Source organism: Sturnira hondurensis, unplaced genomic scaffold, assembly GCF_014824575.4.
Source record: "Sturnira hondurensis isolate 20B ecotype Veracruz unplaced genomic scaffold, ASM1482457v3 Scaffold0017436, whole genome shotgun sequence".
In the NCBI taxonomy this organism is placed as follows: domain Eukaryota; kingdom Metazoa; phylum Chordata; class Mammalia; order Chiroptera; family Phyllostomidae; genus Sturnira; species Sturnira hondurensis.
This window is the reverse complement of record NW_028090067.1, coordinates 3,931,968-3,956,248: the sequence shown is the minus strand read 5'-3', so window position 1 is coordinate 3,956,248 and position 24,281 is coordinate 3,931,968. Positions and strand designations below refer to the sequence as shown.

Below are 24,281 nucleotides of genomic sequence, written 5' to 3'. Positions count from 1 at the left end.
AAAGAAAAATAATAACTAAAGGCCCAATAATAATTTAAACTTTAATTTAAACTTCCAGTAGGTTTTTTTCTTATAAAGAATAAACAAAGGCTAAATAAAAGTTTTTAGTAAAATCAATATAAATTTATAAATACAGAGAACATTGTAAGAGAGAATATGTTTAAGAAATAAAATGAGATGGGGTTTTGACGAAGATTAAAACACTCATGTATTCTCTTATTCAAAATATTAAAGCGGTGGTTGGTTCTCAAGGTGTGGTCTTCAAACCACATAGCATCAGTCAGCATCCCCTAGGAATCTGGTAGAACTGCAAATTCTCAGACCCCACCCTAGACCTACTGTATTGGAAAATGTCCCATTTCCATGGGACTTCCAGCTGTGTTTTACAAGCCTTCTGCTTTGCTCTGATGCATACTGAATTTTGAGGACCACAGCATTAACGAAGCAGCAGCATGGCTTTCACTAAAATGTGTCAGATAAAAAGCCTAAATAATCTAGATAATAACCATATTTTCTACACATATATGTTTATAAGTTAAAACAGCATGAAAAACAAATGCAACATACAAATTCAACTTACTTGCCAATCACTTAACAAGACCCTATGAAAGTAAAGCTGTAACTTCTACACATTTCGTAATGTCACAGAAAAATATATAATGAAATAAAATCTCCGTTCAAGATCAACTACAGCACGAAGTGTAATACATAAATATAATATATATCCATACGGCAGAAGTTGTCCTTTCAAGGGAAATTGAAGTTTTATTTAGCCCCTCTTGATGTTAGTAGGCAGTGGGTTGCTTGCTGGGCAGGCTCTCCTCCCAGGGTGAGGGGTTAGTACAATACAACATACATATTATGAAGCATGGCAGAAGAAAAACAAAAGGTGCGTCTTGAAGATCTGGCGTTTATTTAAAAGCAATTTTGTAAAACGTGTCCATTTTCAAGAAACAGATCCCTAAGCTGCAGTAACTCCACTAGAGACGCAGCGACAACAGAAAAAAAACTGGTCACGGCAGGTTCCAGTGTAGCATCTCCCTCTCTAATTCCATTCGGACTTTGCCCCTGTAGGCAGAGATGAACACAACTCTGGAAGACGTACTGAAAGATTTCACGGGAAAAGCATTTTATGATATCAGCAGCTTTTATTTTCACAAACTAAGCCAGCATTATTGCCTTTTCAAATGTAAACTATCAAAAGCACATACCTGAAAAAGAAACACATTTCTCTCAGTGTTCTATCTTTGTCCATATTGTCAATAGGATAATTTTAAAGACATATGAAGAAAATACTAAACAATAAAAAAAGTTTATATAGAAGATGCTATACAAGTACAAGTTTATATAGAAGATGCTATTTCGGTCTTTGTGTGCAGTTTTAATCTATAAATCTACTGGTTTAAAAAATGCAACTTTTACTAGAAGTTAGTTGGTTTTCCTGGTTATTGCTTATTATTCCTGATTAAATGGGGGGTGGACATAATTTGTGTAATGGGCCAACTGGCAAGCGTGTGAACATTGTGCTAGAACATAAACCCCCAGCAGTGCAGGTACTTTTGTCTCTTGATTTGTGTGCTAGGGATATATAACAATAAAGTGTATTAAGGACTACTTGTTGAATAATTTGCTGAATGGATACTGTAGAGAATGAAACCCTCATTTAAGGAGACTAATTACAGAGACACAAACAATCAAATGGAGAGAAAACAATAGTGCCTAAAACATAATACTCTTAATCTCTGATTTATGTAGGCCCAATACACAAACAAGCAGGTTACACAATTATTTTTACTGCAGCTTCTAGGAAGACCCTAATCTCCTCCATGCTTTGCTGCTCAGGACTTGCGTTCCTTTCACGGCAGTGCCCCTCTGGTGGGAGGGCCTATAGTGATGGGCCAGGCGGCAGGGCTGCAGCCAGCATAGCGGGGCTCACAGGGGAGACTGGTGGAGAGGGCAACTTGGGGAAGATAAATTTTTGGTAAAGGGATCAGCATAAGTGTTCTTCATGAATAAAAACAGCAGATTTGTGGAACCATAGTCTAACTGGATAAATATAACTAGAGGAAGGTATCTATGTTAGAAATACAGTGAAATTGGATATGAAGAACTCATGATAAAAGGCTTAAGACCAGGAAAAGAAGTTAAAACAATAAAAAGGGGCACCACTGTTTTAAAGATAGAGAGCCATTATCAATACTGTCTCAGAAATATCTGGATAGAAGCTACCTTAGAATCTTAGAAACTATCTCTAAGGACAGCTTAGAAGAAAATGGCATTGAAAATGGAAGTCAGCTAAAAAGGCTATTATAATACATGAGCATAATCTAATGAAGACCTGGACTATAAAAGAGGCCAATGCAAAGAAAGAGGAAGGATAAAATCAAGAAATGTACATCTGGATAAGGGAGAATGAGAATGGTAGGGCTTCTAGGAGAAAAGAGAACACTGAGGAACTTTCCAGAAGGTTTTTGAGCGAAAAAGAGAAAGGGAAAAGAAGGCAATTGATCTACATTCTCTAAAATGCAAAGCCCACTCTACCTTCTTAGAAATCCATAGGAATTAATTCTTTATCTAGAAGTTAGCTAGTTTAATGTTGTCAATTATTACGCTTCCCCTCATTTCCTCCCCAGCCTCCCAAGAAGTTCAACTAAAGGAGGGTGGGAAGGACAAACGCGTTTAAGACTGATCTTAGGTGTTACCAGTTATCCAACTTTGTCGGAATCCAGGTATGGAGACAGCGAGCACAGAACCATCTCCTCTGCTCCCATCTACTCCAGTGCTCAAATCACTGAGGGACCTTAATGATGCAGCTGAGTGGCCTAGGTCTTAATCTATTTGTTTCAGTAATGAACTCATTTATTTTGTGCTTCACTGAGGTATTTATACATATATAATATCGACATAAAGAGAACAGAGTTTAGAATCTCAAATTCATGAAATTTGAAAACATTATTCAACTCACTGCCCATTCCAAAACAAATTGAATAAAACCCCCCAAAACAAAAAAACCTCCCCCCAAAAACCTGATGAAAAGTGTGATTTCATATTCCCAATTTCACTATATACCTATTCTGTAATTGATTAAGTTGATTTTATGTCTAGAAGTACTATACTTACTGATAGATCCCTTAAATTATAGCTGTGAGAATTATTTTTTCCAGATTCTACTCTATTTGATTTAATCTTTATTGTATTTTTTCATTGTGCCTTAAGAATTCTATAACTAAAATAAGATTCACAGTTAAAGAAAAAGGAATCCCCACATTGAGATAACCTTTTACTCTAAAGTCAATGCTTACCATGATCACTAAACAGAAGCTGCTTCCACTTCTGCCTTTCTGCCTCTGATGCTTTGAACCCCAGCACAGATTTTAATTCTTGGAGAACCCTCTTAGATTCTTCATGTTCACGCTTCTGTCTCTCTCTATCTTCTTGAGACAAATAATAAAAATCATCCTTTCTGAAATCACTGTCCAAATCGATATCTTCTACGTAAGCTTCTAATTCCTGAAAATGAATCAAAGAAAAAGTACTTACTTCAAGCAGATAATTTGCTAGTGGGATTCATTTGTTTAATGTCCAAGATTAAAAAAGGAAGATTCTTGGCACAGGTCATTAAGCACAGTTGGGAAACACAGATAAATAGAAAACTTGAGAAAATTTAAGTGATACTAAAAAGGGTTGTAAGTAAGAAAGTTTAAATTATTTCAATCATTTTTATACTCTGATACCATTCTACAGATCTAGTTAAGATTACAGTGATTAGTTCTGTCAAAACCCATCAACATTAGCAGGGCTGGTGGTTTGGGGAGGTGGTCGGATGTCAGTCGTCCTGTGGCAGACATCGGTGGTGCTTTCTGACTTCCCAACAAGTCTGAACACTATTCCTAGGATTGGAATAAAACCGTAAATACCTCATCTATGACTCCACATCACTAAGGCAGACAGTAGGATCCCTGCTTACCCAGCCTCCCTTGCAGTTATGGTTCGGGCAAATGACATGAGGTGCTCTAACTGGATGTACCTGGATCAGATCTGATTCTGCAGTTAGTTAGTTACAAAAGAAGCAGTCATCTTGAGGAGTCCACTCTGGTAAGATGGGTGCAGATCAGGTTTCCAGAGGCAGAGGTTCTGAAGGTAGCACTGACGGAGCGAGTGGCAATGTCTGCACCCAGTGACTTAGCACTGATGTTGCTACTTGAACAGCTCTTTTCAGAGATTTAATCTTTTTACCCCAGCCTGGTTCAAGCCCGATTACCTGGCCCTCTGAGATATTGTCAGGTATCTCATGCTTTTAAAAATTTTCTTGTTTGTTAAACTAAGTAGGGTTGGTCTCCCTTTGCAATTAAGGATACTGAATAGACTACATGATCCAAGGAAAACTCTTTTTTAATATGTTTAATCACTTTTAAGTGTCTAAGAAGTGGATGAGTAGGTATGAATAACAAGAAAATTTCCTGGTAGGTTCAATGGATTAAAATAGATTAAGGAAAACTTCTTTTCCTTAGGACGAACAAAAGAAATCTCTGTTAGTATCTGATGCAGGCACTAAGAATTGTTTTCGAAAGCCAGGTGTGACAGAGATGCAGTCACATGGACAAGTTGAGTGCACGGGACGTCGGCACACCCGCACGTGCCCGCACTGCCACTTAGACCAGGGGAAAACCACTGCGGGCACCGCAGGAGGCACTTTGCCAAGGCACTGATTTTTCATGTGCTTAGTCACTTGTAAATGTCTAGGAAATGGACAATTAGGTATGAATATCAAGAAAATTTTCTGGTAGATTCAATGGGTTAAAATTCAAGGCCCTAAGAACTAATGATTTGATAGAAATTTAATATACTGTGATTTTGAAGCTCATTAGAAACAAGAATTCAACACTTACTCAACCATGTCACGTAACAGAGGTAAGGTAAGCTTTGAACAGGAAACCCTTCTTTGGGGGCAAAAAAGTAATTTTCACCCTTACCTGCTCCTCAGGGACTGGATCTTTGTCTGCAATGTGCAGAGTAGGCTGCACCAAAGGTACCACAGTACAGCGTACGTTTTCACATGCCACATCAGGTTTGTCTGCAAAAGAAACAGGCCACACAGAAATGAGTGACTATCTAATGAACAACCAAAAGAGACAACAGTTCCATCACCTCAGAACATTTACTTATGCTGCCTCTTTATAGCATATTCCTCCCTCCATATCCACCTGCTGGTAACAATGCTTTCTGTTCCTAATCAATTTTACTATTTTAAGAGTGTCCTATACATGGAGTAGTATGTGGTGATTTAAGCCGGGCTTCTTTTGATTAGCACAGGGCATTAGAGATTCCTCTACCTTACTGATCAATCAGTACTTCCTTTCTTGACTGCTGAGAAGTGGTCCATTCTATAGATGAGATAACAGTTTCTCTATTTACCAGTGGAAGGGCATGAGTTTCTTTTAGTTTTTAGTGATTATGAATAAAGCCACTATGAACATTTGTGTATAGGTTTTTGTGTGAACATTAAGTTTTTATATCTCTTGGGTAAATATCTAGGAATAATGCTACTGAGTCATTTAGTAAGTGTATGCTTAATGGAGAAAATTTTGATGAGTAAAGGATATTTACATAACCTCAAAAGTATTTCTTTCACAAAATAATTATTATGAAAGAGAATAAAGGCTAAAGGAGAACAAAGATCACGAAAACTAAGTGCCACGTGGGATCTGGATCTAGACATTAAAAAATATTATTGGATCAGTCAGGGAAATTAGAATGGGATTGGTGGGTTGGACAGCAATATTGTATCCATGTTAATTTACTGATCTTGATGGTTACCGTGGCCACGTGGGGGACTGTCCATGTTTAAAAAATATATAAATGGAAGTATTTACAGGTAATGAGGTTTCATGTCTGTATCTTACTCTCAAATGGTTCAGAATATCACCAAAAGAATTTGTATACAGATACATAAATAAAGCTAATGTGAATGACCAGGAAATCTGGATCAAAGGCACTGTGAACTATTCTTGCAATATTCCTGTAATTTTTGAATAACTTATAAAAAAAAGACACAGCTCGCCCTGGCTGGGTAGCTCAGTTGGCTGGAGCGTCGTCCCTATACACCAGGAGGTTGGGGGAGTCAATCCCCAGGCAGGGCACTTACAGGAAGCAACTGATTGATGTTTCTCTCTCTCTCTGGCTTAAAAAATGGCCACTGTGAGCATCTTAGTGAGAGAAATTTGGTGAACTGCTTTTATTTTAATTCATATCATTACCATGTATGAACAAAAGTGACATATACAGAGCATAATTAAAAAATAGCTTATCACTTGCCCAATAATCTGGAGACAGTTTTAACAATTATGTTTAAATGAGTGATTAAGATTCAACATCTCAGAGTATGCCAAGGAGGGGAAGCAGGATGCAACTTTTACCACCAATGCTGTTTCTATTAATAGAAAATGTACTAAAAAACTATGGACTTGGGTCATTTCAAAAGCTTAAATGCATAAATATTTGCGCCAATTAAAAATCCATGGCAAATTTATCCTTTGGGGAAAAATGATTCACTATTTACATTTCAGATATAAAGGAAATCTACTGGTAATATATCAGTAATTAGTATGTTAACATTTCCTTTGAAAAAAGTTAATACATTTACTATCTAAGGACTTATTCAGCATGTTTAAGACATTACACAAAATACTACTGGTTTAGCTGTAAACAAAACAATGACTAACAGAATGATAAAACATTAATTACCTTTGGCAATAATACAATTTGCACATAAATCTGATTAGCCTCATCATAAAAGTCTAAGGGATTAACATGGCACTGGTTTACAGCACACGTTAAAAATTAATATGTCAAACAGTTCCAATGAAATTAGTGACATTTGTCAAAGTATGAAATTTGGGTCAAGTGAAAGCAGGTTGGTGAAGAATTTCAAGACTCTCTTTACCTAGCAGCGCAAAGCTCTCTGGTGTTACTATTAAAGGGTGGCACTCAACGCAGCTTCCACCCCTGGAAACAAACACTCAGTGCCGCCTGCCAGCATTTGTGTATGATTTCGGAATAATAAAAGTAAATATTTTACCTTAAATATTTACCTTAAAGGAGAACTCAGTATCTGGCCCATGAATGTCAAACTCATTATTACCCTAACTGGAAAAGAGATTCTAGAAGTTCTCTCATCATGAATAATACTATTAATATCTATCCCTTCATTTAAGGTTTTTTTTAAAAGATTTTATTTATTTATCTTTAGAGGGGAAGGGAAGAAGAGAGGGAGAGAAATATCAATGTATGGTTGCGTCTTGTTCCTCCCCTGCTGGGAACTGGCCCGCAACCCAGGCATGTGCCCTGATGGGGAATCAAACTGCAATCGTCTTTATATTCAGTGTCAATTGTATATATAAGTTCCACTTTTCCGTAAACTAAGAAGTTTTGTCAAGTCAGTTCCATCACAGTGACAAGAAATATACCCAATTAAATCATACTGGAGCAGAATCTACATAAGAAGTCTCTCATAGGTACCTTTTCTATCTGTATTTCTTCGTAGCAGTCTGTCCACTTGAGAAATGGCCTCTTCCCAGCAATTGTTGCTTGCTTGAACATGGGGCTGAATCAGCCTTAATTTCTGTTCCAAGATTTGATAAGTTTCTGACACTAGTTCTTGTGTTTCCTTAGTACAAACAAGCTTTTCAAGTTCATCTTCAAGAATTATTACCCTGAGTAATAAAGAAAAATAGTTTCACCATTTCTAAGATATAAAATGGAAAATTTATAATTTTCAAGGCTTATTTAAGAAAATAAGCTTATAAGCTGAAAAAAGTTGTGGAGATGGAAGGTGGTGATAATTGTATAATAACATGAATATACTTAATGCTGCTGAACCATATGCTTAAACATGGTTAAGTGGTAAATCTGATGTTATGTGTATTTTACCACACTTTTTAAAAAGCTTATGAGCAGTATTGTATATTTATTCAACAAAGAGTGCTTATATACATACTAGGTGTGAACTGAAGGGACACGTCAAACCCAAGTAGTAGAAAACTCTTTTCTACTTCTGAGAAACTTGTAACTGAACCACAGAAATTATACACATATAGAAATATAATACAATATCATGGAAAGTTACAACTAGCATTTTATTTCTACTTTACAGATGAGGAATTAGGGCCAGAGAGCTGAAGAAACTGGCTCAGAGTCACACAGCTGGTAAACTGTAAAGCTGGGTTGAACCCAGGCGCAGAAGTGTAATACTATAGAGACAAAAAGACAGTGTTGTACGAACTCAGAAGAGGGGGCGTTGCTACCAGCAATGGGTACCGATAGGGAATGGCTAAGGAAGAGGTACTTTGGAGGTAGTATTGAGGAATGGATAAAATTTGAGCATGTACAAAGATGAGGAAGGTCACTTTAGATGGAATAAAAGGAAAGGCAACTTATACATTTTGGCTGCATTGAAGGAAAAGGAGTGAGATATAAAGACAAAAAAGGCAGTCAGTTATGGCAAACCCTTTCTGCAGAATGTTTTTTATAGACTTCAGTCTAAGCTGCTATACTCTGAATCCAGTTAAGATTTTTGGTTAAGTGAGAAAGCAAGTATATGCCTCAGAAACAATCTAGCAGTGAGCACTCTGGAAGAGGAAGAACAGTTAAGGGTTAATGTCTTCATGTAGGAAAGTGAGAGAGAGAAAAGCAAAGGAGACAATAGCAAAGGAGTGAAACAACAGTTTTAGAGAAGACCTTTAAAAGTTGCGTGTAGCAGCACTACGGAACACGCACAAATCAGATACGGTAATTACTGGTACACTCTCCAGTTACAATATTTTGAAAGGTAGCACAGAATACTTCATTTTAAAACAGGAAATATACTTCCCACCATAATCCTACATTCTCTTACAAAGGAGCAAAGCCCTTCCTTTTCACCTGCATGTCTGCCCAGCGCGATATTCCTTCTTCCCAGAGCTATCTTCTCTCATAATGAATTCCTTAATGCCTTGTATATTTCTGGTTCTACTGTCAAAAATTAATTCTTTGGAGACTCTGGCTTTACCTCAAAAACCTTTCCACTGAAATCTGGCTCTCCTCTCATGATAGTCCAACCTTTGCCACCCACTCACGTTGAGACCGCCTGACCGGCCACATTCCCTGTGGCATTCACCTGCTCTCTTAGAACAGCAGCCACAGACCACGGGAACATCCTTGCCTCAGAGTCTCTTAATTTTAACTTGTGCCCTAACCTTGACATCAGCCTTATATACCTAATGCCAGAGCTTGAACTGATGGGAAAAAGCTTATCTTCTCAAAATGTCTTTATGACCTTAATTTCCTATCTCTCTCTGTAAGCCGCCTCCTTCTTTACTCCAGTAAACTAGCCGTTTGATTTTACTGAGACTTCAAGCCCTTTCGACCCATTTTATCTTATAAAACTGATTGTTACCCTCTCCCTTCCACTTTTTGCCTGGTATCCAGGGTCAAGTACACTACCTACAATCATAAAAATCCATTAAATTCTTATGACCTTCCTGATTATCAACACAACATGAACCCAGCCATCCATCTGACCCAGTCCTATACTACAAGACTCTGTTAGAGAAAAATTTCACCAAAATGACTGTACCCTACATTTTACCAACACAGAGTACCAGCAACACCATGCAGAATAGAAGATCAACAAATATGCATCCTCCGTCTTAGTCCAATCAGGTCCAAAAACCTTGTCCTTTGCTATAGGAAAATGTTCAAATTCTGCTGAATTTCTTTAGAAAAATAGCAATGTACTATTCTACAACTATATATAACAATGACTTTTAAAACTATAAATGACTCCCCCAATATAGTACTTACATATCACGTTTCTCTGCTATATGTGTAGCTATAAACCATCCTTCATGCTGCATGTCTCAATTTTGCTTCTTCTTTCTAGCTAGGACACAAGCCAACAACCACAATGGCATAAGAATGAAGCTTGCTAATCATGGGGACATTTCCTTATATAGCTTCTAAACTTACTCATTCAGTAATGCTTTCAGATGGAGCTGCAAGCTGCGTACAGCTGTGTGAACATTATTCAGTTCTCTTGACTTCTGCTGAGTTTTGGATAAACGTTGGGGTACTGACTGGTGCTGAGTTTCAAAGTACCGATAGAACTCATAGCTGCGCTTAAGCTCTTCCAAGCAGGCAGAATGAACACGAGGTAGACCCTGAGTCACATCAGATAAAATACGATGAGGCAAAAGTGCTGAAGTAAGTAAGGGTCCAGGAGGTGCATTAGTTGTAGAAAGTAACAGAGCTAACCGTCTGAAGAACTCTGAACTCTGTGCCACCCAGAGTTGGAACAAAACCTAAAAGAAGAAAGAACTAGATCAATAAAAAATATTTGCCAACTTTCAAAACAAACTTTGCATTTTCCACTTTATCCTAAGTAATGAATATAGCTGAACCTGAATTAACTCTAAGATTAGATGAGAATTTTCTATCAAATTATGCAGTCAGGACACCTGGGAACTCATGATCCCAATGTAGCAGGAAACACTAGTATATAATTTGGTACATATCTAACCTAGAAGGGAAGTGTTGATGGAACGAGACACACCTATTAGAAGTAAATGTTGATGAATTATTTATAAAAATTTTACACAATAAAAAAGACAGAAGGAATAATAAACCTACGTAAAGTCCAAAGAAACACGTGTCGATGGGTCCAGAGTTTGGGGTTCAAAATGACATCACTATTTTGGCTAGGAAACAGTTGAGAAATAACATAAAAATCAGTTCCAGGGTGTTCATACCTAGAAATGTCTGGCATGAGAAACTATAAAACCCATTCTTGAGAGACATGCCCTGAGTTCAGGCAGCAGAGGATTTCTCCAGATAGAGTCCTGTTCAGGAGGAGGACAAGAGCTCCAATACAAACAAGCAAGCAAACACGAGGAAGCAATCTAGTAGGAACGAGAGTTAGCGTACTACAAAAAGGACTGAACTGATTTTGAGTCCAATTTTTCACAGCTAAGAAAGTAGACATTTTTAGACTGTTTTATTAACTGAGTATTATGATAATTTAATGTAAAACTAATTTACCATTGATTTATTTTTAAAAAAATAAGCAAGGTCAAATTTCAAAATTGCTAAAGACCAACTCACCTAGGAATTTTGGAATATCAATAAGCTTACCTCATAAGTCTTATTAACCATTAAATATTATGATTATAATGATTTCCTTTATTCATTCTGCAAGCATTTCTGAACACCTATGATGTACCAGAACTGTTCTAGGTGCTGACAATACAGTAGAGAACAAAAGAGAAAAAAAATCCCTGTCCTGTTGGAGCTTATATTCAAGTAAGGGTACAGTAGGTAATAACAAGTAAAAGACATTGTTTCTTTGCTTATCGGCTGTGGGGAAAAAAACCGCAGAGACAGGGAACAGCAAGTATGTATTTCCGTGTGCATACACAGGGGAAAGAGAGGGAGGGGGAGAGGTGGTCAGGAAGGGCTCTGGAAAAGTCTGACCCAAAACTGAGCCATAAGACTATCAACTGGGAAGAGAATTGCAGGGAGCAGGAGGTTTATTGCAAAGTTTTTTAGTAGCAGTGTACTTGGCACATCTGAGGAACAAGAAAGTCAGTGTGGCTGAAGAGGAGTGTGGTAAGTGATGAAGTCACTAAAGTAACTCTGGCTTTTACTCTTAACAGAAATGGAGAGCAACTGAAAGGTTTTGAATACAGAGTTATATGATCTGAATTATGCTTTAATGAGCTCATTCTGGCTGCTGTGTTGAGAGAAGACAGGGAGGTGAGAGAAGTGGAGACCCATTAGGAAGTTACTGTGATAATTCAAATGGAGTTAACGGCAGGTTATACCACAGTGGTTAGTGGTAAGAGGTGAGCAGTACTTGGACTCTGTATATATTGTGAAAGTAGAACTGACAAAATCTCTCTTTTTTTATCCTCACCCAAGGACATGCTTATTGATTTTAGAGAGGGAGAGAAACATCAGTGTGAGGGAGAACACTGACTGGTTGCCTCTCATACGTGTCCCAACCGGGACCAAGCTCCCAACCTAGGCATGGGCCCTGACTGGGAATTAAACCCATGACCTTCAGCTTATGGGATGCTCCAACTGAGCCACACTAACCTGGGCCAAATGTATCCTTTGATGTGCCTTTTAATATATGAAAAAAATTCTTGTTCTAAACAAGAACTATGGACATTTACCAAAGGGAAGATGTAGATCTTCAAACTTCTTTACTCATGTTTTGTTGAAACAAATGGCTAGTAGATAAAATCATTCATTCATCCATATTGGCTCCCTATTAAACTCACTTATTGCCAAACTTTAATTGATGCTTACATTAAGAATTTTAAGTATTTTGATATCAAACTATAAGGATCTTCTTACCCAACATTTATAATATACTAAGCTTTTACAGGCAGCTTCAAAAACATCAGTAAGGCCATTATAGCAATAGTACGCAGGATCGATGAGAGAGAACAGGTGCGCCACGTGTGTGCAGAAAGCGCAGGCACAATCGGGAGCATCTGTCTTTCCCCAGCCCCTCCCTCCCTTCCTCCAGTGGATCACCTTCAGTGCCGGCAGGCTGAAGCCATCCGTAAGGTTATGTGCTTCCTCCTCTGAAATCTGCTCTTCACTGAGTCCAAGGCCCAGCTCCTTAAAAGGCACCACACAGATGTAGTTGGTTACATTGTCACTCTCAGAGTTCAGGGGGTAGGTTAAATTAGGTTAAGGCAATCAACTTTTCATTAAAGCATAAAGGGTACCTTAAAACTGCCCAGCATTACCTTTCCTATTCTTTGTTCTGAACTTTGACTGGAGGACATTTACATCATTTGAAAAGAAACTAATCTTAAAATCCAATATATTAACATACCTCAGATATTTTACAGGATCCTTGTGAATAAAATATTTTCACATGGAAAGTATTAGAAATTCGGTTATTCGCAATTGCTAAGGGGCTAATTTCAGTTATTTTTGATACCTTTTGAAACTGTATTGCACTGTGCACTTCACTGTATCATGGCTCAGGCACTCACTACCCTACAGTACGTACTTCCCTTTCCTCCCAGTCTGAGTGCTGCAGGACACCGCTAGCTGACCTGCATCTCCAAGTGCATAGACTGCCGACGTGAGTAACACCACGCCTGTTCTAGCTAGGTTGTCTGACACAGGCTACTGCTTCTGTTTGCTTTCCTCTACTACTTTCTACCCCTGTTCTAGTCACCTAGTCCCCCTACCCAAAGATAAAGGCAATCCCTGTTACCAGTATCTGTGTATCCTTCAAGATGTTATACATACACACATACATACACATGTAAAAGCAAATCTTAATATAAGTGTGTATGTAGAAATATGTATGTACATATACACATACACACATTTATCTCCCCATACACATATATACATACTCCCTTCTATACACAAATGGAAGGGTAGTATAACCACTGCTCTCTGCACTTTGCTTTTTTTCATTTAACAATATAATTTGGACATCATTCCATAGTAGTGCATCAAGAACTTTATCATGTTTTATAGCTGCATATTTCCCCTTGTTAACTTATAACCAAGTGTTTTCTTTTTTAAAGGGAGTATTATTTTTTAAAACCCCATGTCTAATCTCTTCAGTTTTTCAATTCTTTTAGATTTGTCTTTTGATTAGAAATGATTCATTTCCCTCTACATTTTCAAAGTTGCAGCCACAAAGTTCCATATACTATGCCCTTATAATTACTTTAATTTTTGTATGTATGGTTATAGGCCTATTCTCACTCCTAATCTTATATATTTCCACTCTTTATTTTGATCAGGCATGCGAAGATTTCATGTATCTTTTTGGTCTTTTCAAAGAAACAGTTGGTGGATTCATTTACTTCTAATTTCTTAGGGTTTCCTATGTGGAGAATCTGATCTGGCCCCTGCCCTACTGCATCTCACCTCCTCCCAGCTCACCGTGCTCCAGTCACAGTGGTCTTCTTCCCGCACTCCAGTCATGCCCAAGTTACTCCTGCCACAAGGTCTCTATAGTTGCTGGTCCATCTCACTGGAACATAGTCTTTCTCCTCATTCAGCCTCAGTTTGAATGTTGGCTCCTCAGAGAGGCCTACCCCACCGTCTAACCAAAAGCATCAACCCACCCATCACTATCTTATTCCATTGAGTAGTTTTACTTCTTTATAGCAAATATCTGAAAATCTTATCTGCCCACTTTTTATTCATTACCTCATCCACCAAAAGGCCAGTGCCATGATAACAGGTATCACGTCTGCCTTGTTCACTGCTAGGCGCCGTGTCTAGATAAACGACTGGCACAGAGAACTTACACAATTTGAGAGCTTTGTTGGGCTAGCCCTTCTTGCTCTCCTGCCTCTCACGAAACTCTAAGCTCCTGAAGCAGGAACTATGTTTATTATGTTCACCACCGTGTATCAGTGCTAGCACATCGGTGAGTACTGAGCTCATACTCAATAAATGTTCACCAAATGAATACCTGCTTGCAGTTCACATGCCACAGTACCATAATTTCTATTTCCATATTTTTGGTTCCTTCTCCTTGGAATGCAGACTCTCGCCATCTTCAGGCCAACTCCTACTACTTCCCTGAGGGTCAGCTCAGGTGTCACTTCACTAACAGCCCTCTCTGACCCCACAGGCCTAGCACATTGTCCTGCTATGTTGGAAGGTACCCTGGGCACTTACACTGTATTGTGAACACTGACTTACCTACTGACTACACTCAAGTCTTTAAAATTAAATAAATAGTACAAGTTTTTCCTCGGTTTCTCTAGCTCATAATAGGCAGGTATTTAGGTAAGTTCTTTATGAAAATGGAAATGCTTTCTCTCAATTTCCAAACAGGTAGTATGGTACGGTGAATATACGTGTATGTATGCACAGTGCTAGAGTATCCAGCATACAGAAGATGTAAAGCAGTCTTTATATTCCATCTACTCATACTTTATTTATGAATTTTAATTAAAATAAAGATCTTGTATACCTTTATTTCCTAACAACTAATTTTTTGATTTAGTAAATTTAAGTGACTGATACTATTATGTAAACTTTGAGTGCCAGACACTATCTAAGACTTTATATGTACTAACTCATTTGATGTCAACAAAAAGTCAAAAAGACTATGTTAGTATTGCCGTTTTAAAAATGAATAAAGCAAAGTACAGAGAGTTAAGAAACTTGTTTACGGTCTCCTAGGCAGCAACGGATACAGCCAAAATGTAAATGTAGCTGATCTGACTCTAGAGCCTCTGTTTTCTGAAAGGGGAAGGATTTCCTGTTGCCAGTTTTCTTTCCATGTCATGACACAAATTGGCCATGTTCAGTCATTTAAAAAATGTCAGACCCAGCAAAGCCAGACTTTATTCTGTGGACCAGTAAAGGGAGGGACTTCCAGTATTTTCCTTGTTAAAAACGAGGCACATGATGGCAGAAGGACTACCTTCCTGTCTGTTATTGTCATTCCCCCTGGAATGCATTTCCAGTATTAAAATAGAAGTAATGCTGGAAATTGGCTTTAAAACAGGCAATCTCAGTTTATATATAACTTTTACAGGATGCAACTATAAGATGTATATTCAGGAATCTGGACACATTTCTTTTTCTTACTTTTAGACAAAAAAAAAAAAGGATATTTTTTCAACATATATAGGGTAGCAATCCTTGCTGCTTGAAAGTTGGCTCTCACAGTTCTGTAGACAGCTTTCCGAAGACCGATGAGATGCTGACTGGGATGCTGTCCAGCTTTATTAAATGGGCAAGCAGCACTGACCCTGTCAAGCAAACTTGAAAAGTAAAATGTGATACGACTGTACAGGTGTCCTAAAGTTTTTGTTTCTTAAATCCATAATTCTATTAAGTTTAGAAAAAAAATTCCTTTTCCACAATTTTCATTAGAAAATGATTATAAGTAATCACACTCAGGTCTCATAAATAGGCATTTCCCTGATACAGTTATAGCCACCAGAGAAAGATAAATGAAAAATTAAAATCTTAAACTATAAAGGCTTCCTCTAACACGGGGAAACAAAGAATTGTGGTTGAAATATAGTAGAAATGTAAGAGTATTTATGTAAAAATGACAACTTTTTTATATAGACACTCTATCTGATAAAATATACCAAAGTGGTACTATTTTACATTTAGTTTTTAAAACCTTTATTTACAGTATGAAAGCCTTATCATAAACACTTTCACATTCTTAATATGCATTCACATATGTTCAGCGATCATATTTTGGGCCACTTGTACAGAACAATCAAATACTATACAGAAGTGCTTTCTGTACATTCATAAAAGTAGGGTAAAATGACTTACCCACCTGCTGCCACTGGCACTTACCTACTCAAAATGAAGTAGGGGACGCAGAGACATAACAGGACCAGTGGCCAACAGGGGAATGCAAGTAGAAAGGCAGAGTGAGGGTTACTATGTAGGAGCATAGCTACTCTCAAAACTGTTCAAGAGGAAGCACACTGCATAGCACTTTCCAAACAATACAGGGGGAGCACCTATTTGCAACAACGACACAGAACACATTATGCTTTGATACATGAAACTATGAATCATTACATATTACATAGTTTTTGGAGAATGTTTTTTCCCACCTAAGCCGTAACGTGTCCCAATAGCAAAACAAAATATTGGAATTTATAAATTTCTCACACTATACCCACAGAATGTAAGACAAGACATCCAGCTCAAAACTTTAAAAATGTTAAACCAAATTAAAATATGTTCAGGCATTAAAAATCTATTTTAAAAAAAGGACAATGACCGATAGGCTTATTTTGAAATAAAACACTGATGCAACAGGTAAAATTATTTGCTATAGAGGACAAACTGAAGCAGAACAAAATAGCACTAATTTTTTTCAACATATGACATTATTGTTTATACAGCATTTTACTTACTAAATGAGTTTTAAAAACTAAAAATATTAGGATTCAAGATCTATTATTGCTCGTAATTTTTTCAATCAATTACTGTTAGATGAAGACAAGCGAAGCACATTCTCCCCCCAACATTTCTTCTGCCTGTCTGCATCTGGATGGACATAAATCATAATCTGGAGGTAAATCATGTCTAACTGACCCATTTTACCTTTTCATGCCTATTCAATACATATGGGTAAAAGGTGGAGAATAACAGAAGGCAGAGAATCCTCTATACATGCCTAAGTTTTAACTGAACACACAGCTCTTTGCTTAAGCCAGTCAGTCCTCTCAGTAAGGCACTGTGCAAGTCAAGAATGAAAAGCAGCTCTTACTCTTCGTGGATTTTTAACTTTTAAAACTTGACAGTCAAACAGCTTAGTATCTACTATGAATGGAAGGACAAAAATTAACAGATACCAAGGATGTTCCATTTGAACTGAACAGAAAGATTAGTAATAAATTTATTTCATGCCTTGGGATTGTTTAAAATACTGTTTCAGAACATGACAATGAAGAATGAGATGACTACTGGAGAGTCTTCCACTTCGCTGTTTCATGATTTTCAGATACAGCTTTTATGTCAAGATTATTTCAGTACTAAGGCAGAGCAGGGCCCAGTAAAAGATGTGATGAATACCAAAGGTTCTTCTGCTCCTCCTTCTCATGATCTTCCAGATACAACTACAATTGACAGCAATTATCTTCACCACATACTTACTTTCTCCCACCTATAGACTGCAAAGGTTATATATGATATAATATTAAATATACTACAATACAAAGGAGTCTTTGTTAGCCGTTAGCAGCCAGCCAGCCGTACTAGAAACTTGCTTTAGAGCCTGATGGTATGGCCGTATGCAAAATTGCTTGGCACAGTACATGGAACATACCTGGTGCTCAGTACTTATAATTTCTCTTTAACAATAGAGTAAATAGCCTGTATGACCTGCAGCTTAATATACCTACAGCTAGACTGGCAGATAATTAATTTCAGTACTAATACAGAGCACCATGGGAGTGTGAAACATTATTATTTGCATGATATTTTGAGAGTACCCATGCCATAATATCTGCTAACATTTACCTAAAGAATATTATTAACACATGGCAAGAGTTTTCAAAATGAATTCATATTAGATACATTTATCAATTAAACTGAAGAAAGAGCATCTGACACAAAGGAGTAAAGGAAATCAGCATTTATTGGGTAACATGCTGGGTTTAATGGCAGGCTCTCTTGCTACATTAGCTCATATAATTATATGATAATATAAAAATAATTATGATTCTCAAAGCACTTTGGTTTCTCAAAGTAGATAAGCACAATCATACTACATATTAAATCTAGCATGTATTTATTCCTTCACTGACCAGTTAACTTTAGTAAGTGCTAAAGAGAAATCCACTTTTTTCTATAGATGCAACACAGAAACAAAAATAGGTAATAAATATTCTAAATTAACTATGTAGTAAAAATAATTTTTAAAAATAAAATAAAAAATGAACTCACAGTGTAAATCCTCTGGAAATGACTTCGGTTTCTTGAATGAGACGTAAAGCTTTCCTCACAAGGTTAGTAAAAGCTCGGCTATTTGTTGCCGTGTCTTCCAAACGGACACTGTGTTTTCTTAGGCTTACTTGTACTTTGGCTGTCCTCCACAATCTCGAAGCTCTCATGGTCAGATAAGCAAATAGAATCACTCCCCATACTAGCCAGGTAGATACAATCCACCAAGTGGGAAGCATAATAAGCAAACTAATGAGCGCAAACAGCATTGACACATCCCTATAACAACAGAGAAACCAAAAAATAATACCCATCAGACTAGAGAAAGGTGAGTTACCTTATCAATAAATTAGGTTTACTAAAATAGATAAAATGCTAGCTTCTTTGTAACATATACCTTAAAAAATATGACATTTAAAAAATTCGTGTGGAATAGTGTACAAATATCCAGCAACTAGACAATAGTCTTTAGATATTAAAATCTGAGCTAATAAGTTTAAGTTAAAGGACATGAGAAATAGGTGCCTTCTGACATGAATTAAAACATTTGTCTTTAAAAATCTTTTCAATTACAGTTGACATTCGATATTATTTTATACTAATAATAATATCGTGCACAGCATAGACAATTACATAATTTATGAAGTGATTCCCCCCAATAATTCAAGTACCCACCTGGCAGGTAAATAATTATTACAAGATTATTGACTATATTCCCTATGCTGTAACTTTACATCCCCATGACTGTTTTGTAACTACCAATCTGAATTTATTAATCCCTTCACCTTTTTCACCCAGTCCCCCAAAACCCCTACCACCTGGTAACCATCAATTTGTTCTCTGTACCTGAGTCCATTTCTGTTTTGTTTGTTTATTCTGATTTTTAGATTCCACTTGTAAATCATATTGTATTTGTCTCTCTCTGACTTATTTCACTTAGCATAACAACCTCTAAATCCAAACTTTTTATTTTTAAAAGACATGGACTCTTTAATCTAAAATAAATTATAGATTTAAAAATCCAATTTTACAAATTTAAAAGTAAAAATAGCTTAATTTTTTACTGATTTTAATATTAAAATACTTTATTAATATTCAACTATAGAGTTCCTTTTCTCTAAAATCAGACTTTAATTATTTGAACAGATATATAGTATCTCAAGAAAATATAAGCATTTTTCCAATTAGAAATAATATATACTTGATGAGTAATTATTTTGTATAAAGCCATCTAATTTTACATTGTCACAATTATGGAATACATATACTGTAGACCATAATATGGACAAGGTTTACACTTTGACACTGCTTTAACTGCAGTAAAAATGTGTATAAAATATTTTTACTTAGGTCAATTACAAATCTATAGATTAAAACACATCTTTCAAGCAATGAGGACTTTGATGAAGAGATGTATGCATTAGAAAAGGTGAATGTAGAGATGTGTTTGAAAAATAACAATACAGTCAAACTACAAAAAAAGTCACATATAAAAGTGCTTCTTAATAAATATCTGCCTGCCCTAATTCACCATGGTATCCTGTACTTTTAGAATAAACTCTCATCATCTACTTGAATGTCTTAACAGAAAAGTCTACAATTAATTTTTAAAAATATTTTATTTATTTATTTTTAGAGAGAAGGGAAGGGAAGGAGAAAGAGGGAGAGAAACATCAATGTGTGGTTGCCTCTCATGTGCCCCCTACTGGGGACCCGGCCTACAACCCAGGCATGTGCCCTGACTCGGAATTGAACCAGTGACCCTTTGCTTCACAGGCCTCTATGCTCAATCCACTGAACTACACCAGCCAGGGCAGTCTACAATTATTTACAGGCCTCATAGTTGCTTAATTACAACTGTGGCTAAAGAAAACTTTAAAGGTGTAAAAATTCTGAAAACCTATGGTTCCTTTTAGCAGCCCCTAAGTTCTTATATTTTTAAAGGAAAAGATGCTTTACTTCATCATGATGATATGTGAGTGAAACACGTTTGGAAAACATCATACTTTGCTATGTTAGAATAAGAAGCAGTTGTCAGTGTGACAGATGAACTCAGAACACTGAGGCCAATGAATGTAATTGCCTGTATAGCCTGGAATAGTTTAAGCAATGATTTAGCTCGTTTAATAAACTGATACTTTAACAGGAAAAGGACATTAATAGTTCTATGTATATATAATCCCTTTTTACCATTCTTTTTTTTAAATGGATTATCCTTGGACTTACTACATGCAAATATTTGAAGTTGTTGAAAAGTTCCAGGATAGGTAAATCATTAGACCATGTACCCTGTGATCTCTTAGCTAACAAAGCAAGAGGTGATTGTTGTACCTCCACGTCCTATCCTACCCTTGTCTCTACAACGTAATTATGATATAATCTACTAATTGTAAAGAAACAAAGAACTGGCTAGGCCTACATGCACACGTGTGCACAAGTATATGGGTAAGAAAGGTTCCTGTTGTACATGTCATACCTGTTTTGGGGCTGTTAAAATTCAGAACTAATTATACTGATTTGAAAATAGATTTTTTTTTCAGCTTCACTTTAAATAGGATTTACTTTAGAAAGGTACTTTTAAAAAAACCTCACAAATAATTAGCTACAATGCTACAGTGTATGGAATGTTTATAATGCCTTTACAATGGGGAGCAAGATGATGGCTTTCCTCTGAATGCTCTATACATAAGCAAAGGATAGATGTTTTCTGGACAGTACCAAATATTAGGGGTTGCCAGAGAGCGAAGCGTTGGAAGGTGTCCATTTTCCTGTTGAGGTTGCCCTGCAGACAGGATACCGGGATCAAGTAGCTCAATCAGCTCCACATCCTCTTGTAACAGGACTTCCTGTTGCAGGATGGTATGTAGTGAGTCGAGTCGGAATCCAATATCCTTGCCATTAAGAGACCAGAAGAGACGTATTGATGCATATATAATTTTGCATTAAATGCTAAGTTACTAAAGTGCTAATAAAATTTAGAGGTGTTTACTTTTAGTATAAACTCCAAGAAGAAGAAGAAACAACGATCCAATCTATCTTGCATATAATGTATGGTTCCCCCCGCCCACTGTAAATGTGGAACAATAAAAATCGAGGTGGAAATTATTGAGCCACCAGATGTAAAGTAAGTTTTTAATAAAATATGTTAAGTAACTATAGATTAATAAATGTCTCTTTAACCCCAAATAATTAAATTGCTGGAACACACATGGAAAATATAATTTGGTAACATAAAATGCTGTCCCTGGATGCTGTAACAGTATAGCCAGCAGGATCAAGGCCTTCTAAAAATGAACATTTGGATATTAAAAATACACCATTAAGGAATGTAATGTAAAACCACACTAACATGTGCATGGCATTTATAGTTTGCAAAATGCTTTCACATGTATCAGCTCATTTCTTCCTCTTTTCCTTCTATATATATCTACCAAGAAATAATCTTTTTTTAAAAGATTTTATTTATTTATCTTTAGAGGGGAAGGGAAGGAGAGAAGGAGAGAAATATCAATGTATGGTTGCCTCTCATGAGTCCCCTGCTGGGAACTGGCCTGCAACCCAGGTACGTGCCCTGACGGGGACTCGAACTGCGATCGTCTGGTTTGCAGGCTTGCGCTCAATCCACTGAGCTACACCAGCCAGGGCCCAAGAAATAATCTTATACATACCTGGCACCATGTTTGCCACCAAGACACACAGAAAAATGAACAAGACATACAAGTCTCTACTCTTATAGAGTTCATAGTTTAATGGAGGATCAAAAAGCAAACAGAGAGGGGCACTTAGGTATTCCAAGGATATTATGATAATGCCATAGAGGGACCAAAACTTGCAATGAAGTCAGAGAAAGTAAAAGAGGTAATGCCTGAGCTGAGTCTTAAAGCAGGAACAACAACTGACCAGATGTAGGAGTTGGAAGAGTCAGATGAGACAGAATAAAAGCTTTGCTAGAACTGCAAGTCATTGATATTAGCTTTATGCAGAGTGTACGTGGTAGAGAGGTAAGAGACGAGGTAGCAATGTTAAAGTGAACAGGTTAATTCTCACAGTAACCCTGTGATGTAACGATATCATCCTTTTCTCTCTTCTTTAAGAGGAGAACAATGAAGCCCAAAGAAATTAACTAATTTTCCAGAAGTCTAATTTCAAAGCCTAAGTCTCTGGTAGTTGATTTTTGCTTCATTGTATATATTCTGCTCCACCACAAAATTTAAGGTTTTATTCTTGTATTAAATTTAGGAATAGACTGATCCTACTATAAGATAAAAATGAAGAGAACTTTTAAAGGACAAAGTCATTAACAATTAAAAGAGGAAGGTCTAGAATTTGAACGCAGTGGTTTGCACTTCTTAGTTAATCATTCTCACGCCACAGAGTCCAGCCCTAGCTGCTCATAATGGGGACTTGGTAGGAATACAGTGCTCTATATAACAAACTTGATTGCAGGTTACACAGCACTGTTAGAGAGGAAAAAGAATGTTTTTAATATTAGGCCTATCCAACTAGGATATTTATGTATTCATTTCCCCTAATCTAAAACAGTAACATTGTTTCCATGGAATGCTCGTTTTCCTTTTAGCCTGATGCGGCTTTCTCATCTTCTACTGGTGAGAGTCCACCTTCTGCACGGGCTCAGCAGCACTTTTACGTTTCATGTTTGAACTCTTGCCTCCTTCTTCTTACAATCCTGATTCTAACATTAGAAATCACTTAATTGTTTGATGTCCCACCCCACTTTCATAAAGAGAGAGCAGCACAACTCACTTTATACTACCTTTGTGGGGGGAGGAGGGTGGGGGGAGGGAGGCAACAGGGGCAGGAAGTGAAACATGGCCAATTTTCAAGAAATCTTTGAAATAAACCTCACATATTGGTCTCTTTGGTTTGGAATCCCCAATCAGACATGACACATTCAAATACAGTATTAAAAAATTAAGCTTTTTTTAAACAAATGCTTTAAATCACACCTTTTATGAGACCTCTGTATACCTATACACTGGTAAGCTGAAGGAAGCCTTACTAAGTGAAGGCTAAGGCTCATACAGAGGAGAAAAGCTATTGACACAGTGGGAGCACTCCCTCTTCACAGAAGCTCTTTCAGACACGCTGCTTAATCAGGAACTCACCTACTTCTACCCTATTCCCGGGCAAAGACCTACCTCCAAAATTGGGATAATGTGTCCCCAAAACCAATGTGCTCTGACACAGTATTAATAGCCTTGGGAATATCTGATTCAAGAGTGTGATAAACTAATAACCTACAGGGATCTACACAAGCAAATTAACTTAAAAGGTACCAAGACACTCCAAATAACAAAATATTATCTTAGTTATTAGATTGCCTCTACAAAGGAAGAATTTGAACTATATTCTGATAATTATAGCTGTAAAATTGGACAAGATTAATGAATAAAATTTTTCTTAAAGATAAATTATAAACTATTACCCTTTAATTATAAAAATAAGAACTGCAGAAAATATGGAAACTGTGTTGCAATATGGCAGTGAAAACTCTGGGGAAATAAATACTTGCTAAATTAAGAAACATGCTACAATAGACCTGTTTGGATTCAGGTCCGGGACTCAAACACATGAAATTCAAAAGGCACCGATTCTGATGGACTTAAATATTAGCAGATATCATCTGAACAGCTGGGCGCTGTGTGCTGCAGGGAGGTGCACTATGTGAACTTTGCTTCACCCTCAGCAAGTCTGAGTACCACAACCTAAATAGTTCCTGGGTTTATATGCTGGGTTCACAACTTAAACAGACTAATAACCTCTCTGTTCCAGTTTCCTTTTTTTAAAATTAAATTTAT

General features: G+C 36.9%; 1 protein-coding gene across 6 annotated transcripts in view; it reads right to left on the bottom strand.

Moving 5' to 3' along the window:
* The window catches only part of VEZT (vezatin, adherens junctions transmembrane protein), a 70,058-nt gene that overhangs the window by 7,591 nt on the left and 38,186 nt on the right, over positions 1-24,281 (bottom strand). For 2 of the 6 annotated variants that reach the window (XM_037068506.1, XM_037068508.1), the window contains exons 4-11: positions 21,181-21,353; positions 18,466-18,741; positions 15,654-15,803; positions 12,577-12,724; positions 10,006-10,337; positions 7,519-7,712; positions 4,974-5,074; positions 3,303-3,510 (exon numbers count right to left, since the gene is read on the bottom strand). In XM_037068506.1, the coding sequence (XP_036924401.1) occupies positions 3,303-3,510; positions 4,974-5,074; positions 7,519-7,712; positions 10,006-10,337; positions 12,577-12,724; positions 15,654-15,803; positions 18,466-18,741; positions 21,181-21,353 (1,582 nt within the window). Of the gene's footprint in view, positions 1-172; positions 1,069-3,302; positions 3,511-4,973; positions 5,075-7,518; positions 7,713-10,005; positions 10,338-12,576; positions 12,725-15,653; positions 15,804-18,465; positions 18,742-21,180; positions 21,354-24,281 lie in introns of those variants that run through there. The other 4 variants (XM_037068507.1, XM_037068509.1, XM_037068512.1 and 1 more) reach the window with 3 other exon arrangements.